The following is a 17298-nucleotide window of genomic DNA, read 5'->3' on the forward strand; positions in this document are numbered from 1 at the left end:
CAGGGAACATACTAGTTCTCCCGGGAGAACTTACTGGAACTGGAGTATCACCATCGGATCATGGTCGCCGTTTAAATGTGTAATAATATTATTATTTTTGTTTACATTTTCGTCGGGACACTTTGGCAACCTTCTCTGGCGGCTTCGGCGCAATGCTCGTTTCTCATTTTCATTATCAACAATATCAACAATGTTATTAAATTATATTTGTATTTACTATTTTGTTTTGAACATCGATCGGAGTTTTTAACTGCATCTCTAGCGTCGGTATAGCGCTGTCGGATCGGCTATTTCAGCTATCTACATCGCCACTGCTCATTACTCATTAAGAAGTCGACACTCGATAGTGTCTGAGTGTCTTGACTACTGTTCGGTGGACGTTTGAGTTGAGACGTTCATTTTTAAATTTTTGCCGCTGCCCGTATCCGTCCAATTGCTACTGAATAATTATTCAGCATATTTGTATGAAGAAACTCCTGGACTTTGATCAAGCATCGGGCATTTTTGTTTCTCAAAAAAGCCATTTACTTTTTCCGTTGTTCCGGCGGCGTCGAATCGATTTGATTCGGTGTGGTGGTCATTTCTTTGTTTCTACTTCGGAAAAAAAGTTGTTCTATGTAAGTATATAATTTTGAATCGATGGGTCCTTGATTAGCGGTGCAACGTAGAATTTTTTTGTTTTGGTACTAAAACAGTGAACGATGTCGATAGACATTCAGCCGCCATTTTGGGTGCGATCACATGACCTCTCAACTCGCCCCCTCACTCGACCCTTAACCCCACTCACCCTTTGACAGAGCTTATCTTTTTATTTTTAGTTTTCTTGCCTTTTCCCTTGTTAGACGTTTCAATTTTAATTTATATCCCATGTTGCATCATTCAAAGTGTAAGTATAACATTTCCTTCATAAACTAAAATAAATACTTAACGGTGATTGGGTGAGAGGTTTTGCAGGAATTGTGCTGTGTTATTTGCATGTTAAAATTATAACCTGTTCAATTAGACATGATTTCCAATTGATATACAGTATTGATTTGGACTTTTGGAAACAATGCGTCTACCATGTAAAAAATTAATAATTTTTTCATAGATCTTGTAATTATTCATTTTTTCAAAGTTATAAGACCATTTGTTAATTAAACATAAAACACTTATTGACAATATAGTAGGGATCGCCAATTTTGCCGATTTCATTGTTGTATGTTGCTTCTGTTGTATTTACAAAAACTTAAATTTTAATTTTTTTTTTCATTTATATTTATAGAATAAACTTTTTCATTATATATTATATATAAGTCTATAGAATACAGATTAACAAACAAAAATATATATAATATATATTATAGGTATATAATATATTATAGTATAAAAAATTATAAAATGTATTTATAAATATTTTGGCTCTTGATGTCATTGCATTTATACACAAGGCTCACGAACAAATTATTGATGTTGGCCATCTGTGCAATATAGTATTACAACTATTTAGGTACTCAATATAATATTATCTCTAACGTTATTATAATCATTATCATAATTTTTGTTATACCTTTATAAGGTATCACTAAATACTATATAATAAAAATTATGAAATTTTCAATACTATTTAACTCATGCACAAAGAAACAAATTGTTTTGATAAATATCAGTGTTGAAAATTTTCAATATTTGTAAATTTATTCGTTTATAACAAAAAAAATACTTAGGTATATTTAATGATAGTTATAGCCTTATAGGTAATTGATTTATGCACTGTTCCCTTAATTTATACCCTAGGTATTCTCTATAAGTTTGGAAAACCTGCATAGCTTTATAATGGTAGGACCACTGCACGTATTTGCGGGAATCAACAACAGTCATTGAAACTGCACATGTGCGAAGCGTGTCATGTTTTCGCCAGATTTTTCAAATACTGTATAGTGCTTATGTTGGAGATATTTCACAAGAAAATTCACCAAAGCTGCTCACCACACCCTCCAAACTTTTTCTTTTAATAATGAATTCATTAATTTGTTTGTTCTAATTCTTATAATTTTTAAATATACTTGTGGACCATATTTTCAAACCCTTGAAATTTTTTGTTCTTTTTAATAAATGTAATTTAGCGATAAACTTTTGTTTTTATCCATTAATCATAGTAAATTGCAGTAATCATATCACTAATAAGTAGGTTGGCTTTTACTACTAATTGTCACAGACTTCTATAATAACTAGATAAGTAACTCTGTGCATTAGTTGAAGCCGGGTTCCGCCATTTTCTCGGTTGGCAAATAGTATGCAATATTATATATGTATTTATGGTAAATATTAATTGATGTTGTATTGTATTTTATTATTTCTAGACTTGTTGTTTGTAACAAAAAAAAATTATTTTATATAGATCATTTTGTCATTATTGTTATATATCACCTTTAAAAAAATTTATAATTTCATTTATTCCTTATACATTTTGTATATGCCAACCAATGTTTTGCCAACCGAAAAGATGTCGGTCATCCCCGTGCGAGCTTCACTGATAACAATGTAAATATTATAAGAGTTACTTATCTAGTAAGTATAGAAGTCTGTGCTAATTGTTGGTCGCATATCTGACTGCAATTACCTTTAACCAATAGAAACGTATATTTTGTATTTTTCCTCATATTTTTTTCATGCTTGAATAATTGTAATAAACACGATAAAGCAGCTAGTATAAATAGGAGTAGGCATAAATGCAGCTAAGGAAGAAGACCTTGCGTCCAAAGTAGAAATAATAAATCTCAGAACTATGTGTTTGGTATTGTTAATTCTTCTACAATGTAAACTCTAGTTACGCACATGGATTGGGATTAAGCCTACTCCAGTTTATGTATGATTATTTATGTCATCTTGAAAACAATCCTAAAAACTTCACTAACTTGGACCATTTTTATGAATTATATATATTATTAGGTTAATATAAATTACTAATTTATTTAATTAATCGACGTCAGTCGGCATTTACATATTGGTGATATAACAGTTAATGAAGAAAAAATTTTTAAATTGTATACATGTAAAATTATAGATAGGTAACATCGGAGGTAACATAGATAGTATATTAAATTTAACATAATAATAACTTAATAATTAACATAATTAAAAAATAGCTATGAAGTTAACAGCATTCTAATTTTTAACGTGGCAATAAAACTAAGATACAAAGAAATATAATTTTGTACAAAATGAAATGCAGTTTTAGGAGGTGGAGCATTCTATGTATAGGATGGTTGTGGTTGTAGTTTGTATGGTGAGAGGGGATGTAATGTAGGGAGTGGTTTCTGGTTGGATAGACAGGAATACGAAAAGAAATGGAAGAAAGTAGAATCGGGGGCATCCATAGAGCCATTAAGTAAAGATGAGATAGAGTGGATGTCTGCATCAAAACGATGAGAGGAAAGAATAGAAACATTTAAGGATGAACTAATAGAATTATAGTCGTGAAAAGGGTGAGAAATATTTAGAACACACACTAATGTTTTCAAATTATCATAGACCCCATATCTTTCAAATTTATTGTCATATACTTATTATCTTTATATTGTTTGTCTGTGCATGTTAAGTACATGATTATTTCTCTGTCTAAAACTAATTTTTTTCTTATGTTTATGGTTCATGCTTACAGTATACACAAAGTTTATTAATTCTAAAACTATTTTTTCTAATTACATTTTGATATTCAACATTTTCAGAAAAAAATGTTGGTAAGTATTTAATGGGGGTTAACGGGTTGTCATTTGAAAAACAGAAGTTAGTAACTATGCAGAATACTCCTTAGTACCTACCAATCTAATATAAACAAGTATGAAATTCAAAAATTAATTCTAAGGATAAAATTAGATAAAACCTACCTACTTATTTAAAAATTCTTAAAATCAGATTTTGAATAATTGCAATTTTGAAGAATTAGAAGAGGGTGAACATGCTTGGTGATTTACTCTGTATAAGTATTAATGCCCAATTTTGAATTTTATAGACTTAATAGGTTGTACTACTAGATATTTACAGATAAACATATTACATGCAATGTATATTAATACACATTGTTTATTGATAGGATAATTAAAGTTTTAGATTTTGAGTGTGAACCAATAAATTAATTTTCTTAACAATAAAGTGTTTTTTTTGTCTATGATGAGATTTTATATAGGAGAATAAATTATTTGTTTTCAAAATAGTTGAGGAAACAAAAACATGAAATTGTACTATACACCAGCCTCTTATTTTTTTTAAGCTTGGGGATACCTAGATGTTGTTAAGTGTAACTCATATTACTGTTATAAATGTGTTAAATTTTAGTTCAATCATAAATTATTACATACCTACAAAAATACACAATTATGAGAGGAGATGGTTTGTTAGCATATATTCTAGGATATTTTATTATACTGTATTTATTATATTCCTGGTTTTAATTTATTTTTCTATGATTAGGGTTAAGATATTTATGACCTTAAAAACATTACAAAATGTATGCAAATATGCTCAATAAATATCAAAATATGTCGTAGGAAAATTAAATACCTATGTGGTTCTAAAATTGTATTACTAATTAAAAATGTTTTCTAAATTGATATACAACTTTTTTTATAAATTTAAATTTAAATAGGTACACTAAACTATAAGATTGATAATATGCGAGTCATTAAAAATATAAATACCTACTTACAATAATTTAATATAGAATTTTGTTTTTACTCCAAAGATATGAACAGGTTAGGTTAGGTTAGATACAAACAATGCTGAATATCCATTACCCGTGGGTCGTGGAACATCATACACTAAAACTAAAAAGATTTTGTAATGTAATTCATGTCCTATAGGCAACGCCACTCTATTGCGATTATCGGTTGTAAACACGAAATAATACGCCTAGAGTAAGTTAAGTTGTAGAGTTATAGTAAAGATAAGTTAATAACTTATTAACATAAACTACTATTTTATATGTTCTTGTTTATGTTTGTTATGAAACCAACAATGCCTACCTATGTGTTTATATCGAGGTTTATATTATACTATCTGAATCCATGCACTTCGTAGCCTGTTAAAAATCCTACCTCTTTTATGGCTCAAACTGTGGGTTAAATTTGTTTCCTGTGATTATGCTAGCAGTATATTTTTTATATTTTTATACATATAGATAGATAACGATTAAAATATATTAAGTAATAATTTTATAACGATATTCAATTTAGTATATCATTATGTACATTTATTTGTTGTATCGAGAAAAGTCTGACTATTCGAGTATTTGGATACAAAATATTTTTTGTTCTTCCTTCTGATACGTACACAAATAAATCAAAAGGTTTTCTGACAAATGAACATCCCACATATAGCTGTCCATGTGAGAAACGTGGATTTTCTAAATTCAATCCACACACTTCTGGCGATCGTCCTTGTGTTTTATTGATGGTCATTGCAAAGGTGAGTCGCGCCGTACTCTCCAAAAGTTTGAATTTGAAAGACATATCTTAACATATAATGGATTCCACGAAAATAAAAAAGTCTTAAGACTGCAACTATACAGCATATTATTGTAGGAAAGTATTGTAAACCTTAAAAAAAAAATAAGGCATGTGATTCAAAATCTCCCTCCTAATCTTTTAATACAGATAGAAACACAGTATTGGTATAATGATGTAAAGTTTTCACCAAATGTATTATACCTACATAGGCATCGTGTGTTAAACAATGAAGGTCATTTAAAATATTTCTAACTCATGACTGAATTTCATTTGTAATCTTAACTGTCTAAATGACTTAAAATTAAAGTTATGTTCAAACAAAAATGTTTGCACATGTGCAGTGAATAAACATTTTTTTTTGATTTATATTTTAGATTCTGAACGAAGTGATGAATGTATTGATTTTACAATGATGTGTTCTTTTTTTTTTTGTCTATGTACAGGGTACAGCATAACTAGTCAAAATAATGCTTTAATTTCAAACTTTGGGGGTGGTTTCCGATGTAAAAGTGAATATCCTTGGTGCATTATACAGGTCAAAAGTTAAAATTTTCCAACAGTTTTCAAAAAAATAGAGAAAAACAAAAAAAAAATGACAGCAAAACGGGAATTTATACGCAAAATTAATAACCATCAATAATTACTGTAAATACTTGAAATTTTAACCAAATGTTTATGTTAGTGTAATATATTTACAGTTTAATTTTCAAAAATTTTTGACTTTTTTTGAGTTATTTATAGACCACTGAAATATTCGATTTTTTTGAGAATTTTTTTTTTAAGTGTGTAAAAATAATGTTGGATGTCCAAAAAACTTGAAAATGTAATATAAGGTTTCTTATGAGTTGTTCTTATTGTAGCTAAAAAAAATGTTAGTCACAATTTTTTTTTATAAGTGTTTCTAGTTCAAATTTTTACGAAATCTGTCGAAAACGGGAAAATTTGCAAGTAATTTTGATGTTGAAAAATCATAAAATTTTTTCTGTTTATAACTAAGGATTAAAAATACAACATTAAATTTTTCTTAAGTTTTTCTTCTAGTAGCTCTAGAGAAAACTCGAAGCATCATTATTGGAAAAATTTTAAGTGCATTTGAATATTAAATTTTTACGAAATAGCATAACGTTATTGATTTATCCTGAAATGATTTTAAATATTTGTTATTCAAAAAGTATAAGTGGTAGATACTTGTAAATTTTACCAGTTATTTAGATTGGCATTTTCTTTACATGATTAAATTTTCAAAATATTTTGACTTTTTTTGAGATATTTGTAGACAACTGAAATTTTAAATTTTTCTGAACATTTTTGTTTTAAGTGTCGATAAATTTTTTTTGGCCCAATCAAAATACTTGAAAATTTAATACAAAGTTTCTCATAAGTTATTCTTATAGTGATTAAAAAATTATAAAAATACATAGGCACAATTTTTTTTTATTAACATTTGAAGTTCAAATATTGACAAAAATTCGTCAAAACCATGAATATTTGCAAATTATTTTGAAGTTGAAAAATCATAAAAATGTTTGTGTTCATAACTAAGGAATAAAAATACAACACTAAGTTTTACTTCAAGTAGCTATAGAGAAAACTCGAAGCATCATTATAGGAAAAATGTTTTGAGCGTTTGAGTTTTACATTTTTATGAAATCGCGTAACAATAACGATTTATCCTCAAACCAGGTATTGAGGTATATGTATATTTATGATAATATAAGGTATTATGAATTATGATAACTACATGCAATGTTTTTGTAAAAATTGATTAACCATGCCTTATGCATAATGTGTCCTAATTGAAAAATAAAATTTGTTTCAAAATAGAATATATAACAACATTTAAATATAATATATTATCCTATACTGACAAATCATCTCCGTTCAGAATTGTTTTTCGTATACAATGATACCTATCATTGCATTCAAATTTAACCTACCCTAGTCAGAGGTCCACCCCACCCCCTAATGTACAGCAGAGCAACATCCACTTACTCGCTTTTTTTTTTTAGTTAGAATTTAAATAAAATTAATTTTATTCACTTAACTTTGACATTTTTTTCTATCTTAAAAATATTGACTTATTGAGAGTGTGTTAAAGTTCTGATCAATTTATGAATGTTGTATTTATTGTATTTTTTATTAGTCACTATAAATATCCATATGATTTTGTTTGATTTTTACAAAAGTTATGAGTGGTTTACAAAATTTCTTTTTAAAAATAAAAAATACTTTTATTATTAAATCCTTTATGCAATAAAAAAAAAAACCATAAAATACTGGGTCAAGCGTTCTTGACTTCTTGTGTTACCTTAATGGTTATTTTTATGGTTGAACACTTGACATGTATATATATATTTTGTGTAATAGGTTATTGGCTGCAAGTGATAGCATTAGATATTTATTTTGAATTACCTTTATCTATTTATATAATTATAGGTATACATTGATTCCTTCTTCCTAAGCTTATAGCAGTTCATTCAGGACCATCGCCGCTTCTAAAATGCCTTTCCACCGTTCTATCTAATGCCTTTCCCATATCTAACAATGGGGTGAAATTTTTTAGGTCATTTTCTATTCTATCATTCCATCTCTGTATTGATTTACTTTATCTATATTTATTTATATAAAAATAGATTTTTGTTTGATATAAATTCAAAAACTACCGGTATCGTTGTCAATATAAGATAAATCAAGAGATTCCTGTTGGATAGTGAAGTTGGATAATATATCAGATTAGAGCTATTGTTTTATAAAATAATTCATCAATTTCAGTTTAATTGATGAAATTTATTAATTTTCTAAATATTTCTGATTGTTTCTGATAATTTCTGTCTGATGTATATTTCATTGTGCCTACTGACAGCATTTGAGAAGCATTTGCTTGGCCATAGTAAGTTTCTATAAGTTTCTGTAAGTTGGCATGGGGATCTTCCGTGATTAGTTTTAAATATTTGTTAATGATGACTACCTAGTTAAGTCTACTTGTTTTAATAGCAAAATGTTTATGAATTTATATTGCATCTAATAATTTTTAAAACAAAATTAAGTAATATTCTTAGACCTCAATTCTCAGTATTGATTATTTAAAGTAGAATAACTCAAAAATGTTTTATTAAAATTTTGATTACAATATTTAAATATTTTCAGAAAAGCCATCTGATACACAAATCAATTTTGATATCACTGCAAGATACTCCTTTAATGTTGTGAAAAAACTAATTTATCAAAAATACCTTCTTAAACTAGGTATACTTAAAAAATTCCAAAAATCATAATTTAAACATACAAATAGAGAGAGATCATGCTTAAAAAAATATTTTGGCCACATTTATTTTATTTTTATTTTTTTAAAGCTTCTGCGTTTAAGGTCATTGGCTGCAATAATTTTACAAGGTTTACATCATACTTTAAAATACAATAATATTAGGTAGTTAATTATAGTTACAAGTTATACAAGAGTCATTTTTTAGGTCTTCATTATAAAGAAAATTGTTTTATCTATGTTGTCTGGATGAAGGGCTTCTGAGAGAATATTTGGTACTCCTGCTTTCCGTTTATCCAATTCATATGAGAAGCATTCTATTATTATGTGTTTAATAATTAGAGGCAGGGCCGGCTCTAGACAAAATGTATACATAGACAAAATACAAATTTGCTGCACTCGTTTTTGTAGACAAAATATTATCCTAAATACCTAGATATGTGATCTTGAAAATTTTTTTTTTCATTGAAATTTTCTGAAAATGTTCAGTTAGCTACATTGAAAATTTTCAATTACTGAAATTTGCGGCAAAAAATTTGTATCAGGACATTTTTAATTAATAAAATACACTAAACAGTTTTTATTTTTTTTTAAGTAAAATGTATTAAACAGTTAGTATTTTTATTTTTTTAAGTAAGTTGGTAAGTTTTTATGTTTTTGGGGTACAATTAACAAATTGTCTGTAATTAAAAAATCTAAGTGAAAAACATTTTTCAAAATTTTCAGAATTATTGAAAATCTTCATGGAAATGTACAGCTCTAAATACCTAACTGAAGAAATGCCGCCACAGGCATAAGCTTGTGTTACCTGCACTTTCCGCCGAACCGGAGGTATACCACAACTTTCACATATAGGTTGGATTTCCCTCTTCATCAAATATTGGTGGATTAATGGTGTGTGTCTGATTCGTATTTCTATTGGGAACAAAGCCTGTAGTCATATGTTGTTCCAAATTGTTTGTGTCATAGTGTCATGTAGCCATATTATGTTCTTAAAAATTATTCGTGTCATAGATTTATTGTTATGTTAGATAAAATAATTTAGTTTTATAGTTTCTGAAGATGTTATTGCTTGGCGCTTTTTTTCATTGACTTTTATGTTTCCCGTGAGTTGATTGTGACTGGGGATCCATTTCAAGATGATTGAATAGCCGGAATTGGTAAGGTTGTGTAGTTGATTTTGTATTTTTCTGGCGATATCATTAGGGATGGAGAAGTTAAAAGTTTTAAGTTTAAATACTCCCTATAGTACTTAATGAGTCTCTTAGAATTACTGCTTTAAGAATATGTGTGTTAATGAGTTCCAAAGCGTATGAAATTGCCACTTAGCTGTGTATATAGAGCAAAAATTAGGAAATCTCAGCATGGAGATATGATCTTGGAAACTATAGATCAGCAGTTTTCACTAGGATTTTAGAAAGGGCCATATATAATTTTTGAATATCACTAGTGGTACACTTATATTATTATAATTATTATTTTTTTGTTATATTTATTTTAATTTGTGCAGTCTGTATAAAATATTTTTACAATAAGCACAATAAATAAAGGGTCACATAAGAGAGCTTGGTTTGCTTGATTGGAAGAACTGTTCAATAACAGTACTTAATGCTTATATTTTTAGTGATAATAATTAACAATATAAAAATGTACAACTGTTTACTGAGTGAAGAATAGTAAAAAGTGATTGAAGTTGAAAGTTTTATGATATATCGATAATACAATCCATACCTATCTTAAATACATACGCATAATTTTTTACAAGTGGTTGAAGTTAATTTTGATTAAATTCATGAAAACATGAAAATTTGAATTTATGTAGTTAAAAATGGATAGATATAACTCAATATTTTAATTGCTCATGCTTTTGGACTTAATACAATGCTCTTCATAAGTTAGTATATGACGAGGTATATGAGGATATACATATAGAGTGTCCTGTGAGGATCTATCCATTGCAATATCTCCCGAAATAATGGAGATATCAAAATTCTGGGTTTGTAATAAGAATCACAAGGATAAGAACTACCTACAATAATTTCATATTTTAAGTTATTTTATTGTTTTAGTAAAAAAGTTTTAAAAAATACCTATATTTTTTTATTTAATTATTTCCAAAAAAATTGACTATAGCCATTTTGTAGAGTTTATTTTTCTGAAATCATAGATGTTTCAACATTTTATTTTTATTAATTTAATTTTTTAGTTTTGAGAAAAATTGCGAATTGTTGAACACTGTATTACTGTAATGTTATCAAACATGTGACCCAAGCGTCGCTCGCATTCTCGTACAACCTGTCGCACACTTTCAGTGTGCCTAGTTATAATCATATTTTATGTATTCAACACTAGAAAAAATATTAAAAATAAGGAAAATACAATTTTGAAACGTCAATGTTCTTAGAAAAATAAACTACGAAATGGCTATCTTTGATTTTTTTTAGAAATAATTAAATTAAATATTTATTATTTTAATTTTTTACTTAAACATTAGGTAAAATAAATTTAAAAATGGGATGATTTTAGTTCTTATCCCTATAAGTCTTATTACAAAACCAGAATTAAATATCTCCATTATTTCATGAGATATCGCAATGGGTAAATCTTCGCGGGACACCTGTATACTTCGTCATCCTCAAGATCCTTGGAATAGTGTAGCTAATGGTTGGTAACATTTTTTTTTTTTTAACCAGATGAGTAGGTCCAGAGATTTCTCTGAATAAACAAACAAACAATTTTTTTTTTTTTATTATTGACTAATAATTAGTACCTATTATTTTTACATAAATTTGCCGCATTACATACTTCTAATATGTATAAAACAAATTTGTGTAATGGGTATAGAATTCTTTTAATAATAGCTAGTAATATAGGTATCCATTATGTACATGAAATAATATAATTCTGTACAACATATTCAATTGTTTTAAGAAAAAATAAGTTCAACTTATCTTATTAATTATTACTAATATATATATTTAATAAAATATCCTTAAAAATGTTGGCTGACAGATCGTTTCTGCTCAGAATTATTTTTCATTGAAAATAAAACTATTTATTTGAATTCAAATTTAACTTATCCATAACAGTGACCAACTCAATGATAACTGATGAGATTCACTACTTTAAAATAGAGAAACTTCTCGGTTAAGTATGTTATTGAAAATCTTTATCTTAATTTAAATTAGACCAGTTAATACTTTTTAACCTAATCTAACCTAACCCTATCTCGTTAATCTTATTTTTAATTTTATTGCTTACTATTTCTTAAATTAACATGAAATTTATGTTAAGTCTCGTGTTAAGTATAGTTAATATAAACTATTGTTTTATATCATTAAAGATACTTTTATAATAGGTATTTATGAATATTTTATCAACAAATAGTAAATGTTTTAGGGTTGAATACAATCATGTAATACAACTTTAAAAGTATATATTTTTATTTATGATTTACAGAAATAAAATTATGGGTAGTCCACCAAGAGAATGGGAACACAGTGAGGACATTTTGGAAGCAGAACAATTATTCACTAATTATTTAGAAAGAAATAATATAAATATTATAGGTGAGAATAGCTAGTTTATACAGTCAATTCGCGATAACTCAAAGTTGAATGAGGATAAAAATTCCCTTTGAGATATCTAACTGATTAACAGGGTAGTAAAAACAATTAAGCTATCAAGTTTTCCGAATTATCCAGGTTTAAGTTGCAGCGACTTGACTGTATTTTATATTTTAATTACAGTAACTATTATTACCATCGTGGTATAGATGTACCCGATATTTTGGCTGCTGGCCTAAGAATTACTTCACACATTTTTCCTTTAGCTCCACCAGTACCACTAGCGATTCCAATAGAAGAATTATATGCAGAAGATCCAGTATCTGATGCAGTTGATGAAGATGATGAAGATTATGAAAATTATGCAGATTATTCAGATTATGTAGATGGAGATGATGAAGTTTATGAAGTTAGTATATGTCTTGTCGTATTATTACCTTATATTCAATATGTGTTATGCATAATATAAAAAATGAAGTCTATTAAGTAATAAATTTAGTTTTATATTTATATAGGTAGTCTTAACTATTAAAATGTCATAAATTTAGTTTTAAAAATAATATATATATTTGATATTAGGTATTTTCAATTTTTGTTATTAATTTGTTAATTAATTTTCATAACAAATCATTAATTTTTATTCAGGGTTCTCCTTCATCAAGTATTATCTTAGTGTCAAGTCATCAAGCAATGCAAAGATCCGGAAGATTTTCAGATTCATATGATTCAGATGCAGATTCCATAATGGGATTTCCTATAGACCCTCCAGCAGGATCTCCAGTAGGATTTCCTATAGAATCACCAATGGATTCTCTAGCAACATCTCCAGAAACTTCTCCTGAATCATCTGTAATGGGATCTCCGGTTGGATCTCGAGCTACATCTCCTATTAGGTGTCCTGCAACAACTTCAGCTTCAACTTCTTTAAAACGAAATTATGACGGTAAAATACATATCTTCTTAAAAAAATTGTATTCTAATATATTTTTTTTTTATTTTACAATACTGCACAAACCCTTTAATAACATGAATATGAAAAATATTATTTTGCTTTATGATAAAGAGGCTCATGTTATTAAATAATTACCTAATATAGAATCTTAATCATATTTATTTTAATTTCATTTAATTCCTAGGAAATTCAAAAACAGAAGATGAAGCGTTTTCCTGTTCAATATGTTTAGATACTTTGACTAACACTGGTTTGCATAGACCTGCTTGTTTGAAATGTGGTCATATTTTTGGAGAGAATTGTTTACAAAGATGGATTAAGGTTAATAGCCTAGCTTAAATAGTAATTTTTTTTACACATGTTTATATTTTTATAATCTCGTTTATTAGACTGGATGTAATAGAGATGCAAAAAGATGTCCAACATGTAACAGAAGAGCAAATGTTAAAGATATTAGAGTTTTATATGCAAAAAATCTAATTGCAGTTGATACAGCTGAAGTAACTGCACTTGAACTTAAAGTGGAAAAAGTATGAATAGTTAATAAGTATAGTTATTAGTTATCATAATCAAAACAAAAATTTAGCTTTATTTGTTTTATATTAAATCATTTTACATGCATTAACCATTTTTCTTGTTTTGTGTTTTCTTAGGAAAATCGAGAGAAAAATTTAATGCATTTGGAAGCAGAAAAATGGAAAGTCAAAGCTACTTATTTAGATAACGAAGTAAAAAGATTAAAATCTATGGTGGATATAGATCTATTAAATAAACAAGCAGCTGGTCCTACATCATTACGACAATGTACAAAAAAAATTAATTTGTGCAAGAACTCTGGTTGTAGAGTTATGGCGTACAATAAATATAACATGATGTTGGTGAGTGTTTAAGTTAATTATATTTAAAAAAAAAGATCATCAAATTGAAGTATTATCAGGTAGTGTCACAACATTCTGAATCGTCATTGTTCAATTCACATGTGATCAGAAAATTGAATGGATCAACACTGGACGTTTCTAAAGATTGTATTTTTGCACACAAAAAGCAAATTCGTGATATGGCGTTTCATCCTTTTGAACATAATCTTTTGGCTTCTGTCAGTTTGGATAAATGCATCAATCTAACAGATGTAACTTGCAATCAGGTTGTTTCTTCTTTAGATGGTAAACATTAATTTTTGTATTATTAATTATTCGTCTCTGTATAATTTTCTAGTAATATTGTCTACATTTACAGTGAATGAACCACTGTGGTCATGTTGTTGGACTGGTGACAATACCAACATGTTGGTTGCTGGTGGTCAGATGGGTTCCTTATATTATATTGACCGCAGGTATATGAAATTGTTTAACGCTGATCAGTCTCGAAAACTTGGTTGTGTTTCTCTCATCTCCATCCCACCATCAACTTCTCGAGCTTTCATTTATGGTGGGTTCTTGAAAACCAGAATGGACTATTTATCTATGTTTGAACAAGAACCTGGCAAAGAAATGCATTGCTACACAGAGACTGAATTGCCATTAAAAGGACTCTGGACTAATACTTCTTATGACTACAATTCTAATCTCATTCTATCAACATCCAAACCTTATGGTCCCAACAAGTCTGTCAGACATATTGTGTCTAAAATAGCAGATTACAATACAGAAGGACCTGTAGTAACTCCGGTTGTCACTTTTTATGGTTAGTCACGACATTAAGTATTTTATTGTACTCCTTTGTCCTTTGTAATGTTTTACTTACAATATGTTTGTCTCATATATTTTTAATGCTTCCAGCCGGTGATAAGGCTACACATTTGTCCCGCTCATGTTTGGTGCCAACCACTGGTGCTTCCTATGAAGACACACTTGCTTGTAGTTTTGATGAAAAATCAAAAACCATCAAGGTATTTAATGTCAATCAGGGAACCAATCCTCACAATTTCCAAGTAAATGAAAACTTTTTGGATTTATGCCCCTTACCTGGTATGATGAATAGCGGTAGACGATTATTGGCTGGTTTGTCAGAAAATGCTGTTAATTTGTTCACTGTTTAGAAAAAAAAAAACAAAGATAAAATATTCCGTTTTGGTTTGTATATGCATTTATAACTTATAAATTTAAATTAAAGATTTTTTCCACGAGCAAAATAATTGTAGTGCATTTGGTTAGGTTAGTCTAGTCTTAACCTAACCTAGCCTAACCATTTGATTGAACATTGTGTTATCCTATATTGATATATTTTAAACTTAGTTTCCTATTTAGTAAGATTGATGTCTGTTGACATACAATATTATCTGTTTGCTTTTATTAATATTTTATTGTTATGATTTATTTGCCATTTAATTTTAGTTGTATAATTAATATTAAATTTCCAAAACTTATTTACTTGTATAGTTCTATGAATAAATAGTTGACAAAAAATAAAATAAAAATATAACATAATGTAAAAATATTATTAAATTATGATAATATTATCACTAGAGTATGGATTCTACTGCACTAAAGAATTATAGAAAAATCTTTTAAAATAAAGCTCTAAAATCCTTTAAATAATTTATTATTTAATTATTTAATCATTAATTTATAAATTGTCAAAAAACTTCATATTTATAAGTGAGATTTGCTCTTTGACAAAGCTGCTCGATTTCAATTTCATTTAAAAATTGAAGAATTAAATTAATTAGCACATTAATCACTTAAAGCTTAAAAGATTAAAAAAAAGTACAAGATCAAAAATTAAATAATAAAATTGTTCAGATTTATACTATGTTACATGAAACATGTTATAACTGTTTTGTTCTGAACCAAAAGAAAAAAAACTAAATCCCATCAAAATCCATACTCTAGACTTAATTATTTGTGTATAGTATTTTACTTGTATCATTTTAAGATTAAATCATCTTTACGATTTCATAATGTTGTTATGGTATTACGGATTTATAGAAGTTAAACTGCTTAAATGTCTATACTTACATGATTATTAAATGGTATCCCAGATTATTACCAATCAAAACAATTGTAAAATAATTTGAAATTGTTTTATTATAGTAATATATTACTAAATATTAAACGAATGACTTGTCAATCTATAAAATACATCTAATAAAGTGTAGCACTGTTTTTCTAATATACATCGGAAACTGATTGATCTGCAATCACTTTTCGTGAAAACTACATTTTTTCCTACACGAGCAGCTTCAAAAGCATTGGCTTAATTATAAGACCGATGGCCTATTAAAAGTAGAACAAGAATACCATTTCTGAAAGAGTCCGCAATACAGAATCTTTCACCCTTTGTACAAATACATCAAATCAACTTATACCAAATAAACTACCATTTTGCATTTACAATAAGAAATAATCTTAATTTAATAATTACTTAACACTCCACCTTCTGGATCACTGGTTGAGCCGCACTCATTGAATGTTACAAGATATCATCGTGTATTGATTTGTAAATAAGTCTCAAACTAAATGTAACAATAATGAATGTATATTTTATTCAACTCATTAAAAGATTAAAATATATCTTAGTTTGTGGTATCAGTACCTTGTTTGGTATTACTTACTAATTACATTTTGACTCTCTATAGGTTGTTTGTCATTCTCTTGACGATAAATGTTCATTACTAGTTTTTTCAAAGAGTATCATAATTTATTTGTGTTTTCTTAAAAAAGAACATGATAAATGCAATTCAAAAATGTTGTATCATCCTCATGTTTGAGAAATAACCCATCTAGAGTTTGACATGGTAAGTCGCTGAGCCAATCCAGCTCTGATGCCAACCTTTATTTTAATCCACTGAATATTGAAGCAAAAATTGTATTTATTAACGTTTAGAATTTAAATGATCAGACAGAATATTTTACCAGCACCATTTGTCACCCCTCTTAAATCTCTAATCAAAACTTAAAATTGTTATTAAAAAACAAAGCATAGACATCTGATATATTTTATAAAGATTTAAAATAATATGCTGTTTGGATTGAGAAACTAAAATTATTATATTTTGACATTTAATAGTAAATAATTGTAAATTCACAAAAA

At 27.6% G+C, this 17298-nt stretch overlaps 1 protein-coding gene across 4 annotated transcripts; it reads left to right on the top strand.

The window, feature by feature from the left end:
* Positions 1 to 62: 62 nt before the first annotated feature.
* Positions 63 to 16320, top strand: LOC107169175 (E3 ubiquitin-protein ligase rfwd3.S-like). Of its 4 annotated transcripts, none has more exons than XM_089230295.1 (11): positions 63 to 617; positions 9475 to 9642; positions 12208 to 12317; positions 12581 to 12723; positions 12960 to 13257; positions 13451 to 13587; positions 13656 to 13796; positions 13920 to 14144; positions 14204 to 14429; positions 14503 to 14949; positions 15045 to 16320. In XM_089230295.1, exons 3-11 carry the CDS (start codon positions 12218 to 12220, stop codon positions 15302 to 15304), a joined length of 1977 nt encoding a protein of 658 aa, XP_089086421.1. In that variant the 5' UTR covers positions 63 to 617; positions 9475 to 9642; positions 12208 to 12217; the 3' UTR covers positions 15305 to 16320. The 4 variants fall into 4 exon arrangements, with proteins under 4 accessions (XP_089086421.1, XP_089086422.1, XP_089086420.1 ...); XM_089230296.1 differs by having other exon boundaries at positions 9475 to 9579; XM_089230294.1 differs by lacking the exon at positions 9475 to 9642.
* The last annotated feature ends 978 nt before the right edge of the window (positions 16321 to 17298 follow it).

Source organism: Diuraphis noxia, unplaced genomic scaffold, assembly GCF_037042655.1.
Source record: "Diuraphis noxia isolate RWA-SAM2 unplaced genomic scaffold, SU_Dnox_SAM2 contig0007, whole genome shotgun sequence".
In the NCBI taxonomy this organism is placed as follows: Eukaryota; Metazoa; Arthropoda; class Insecta; order Hemiptera; family Aphididae; genus Diuraphis; species Diuraphis noxia.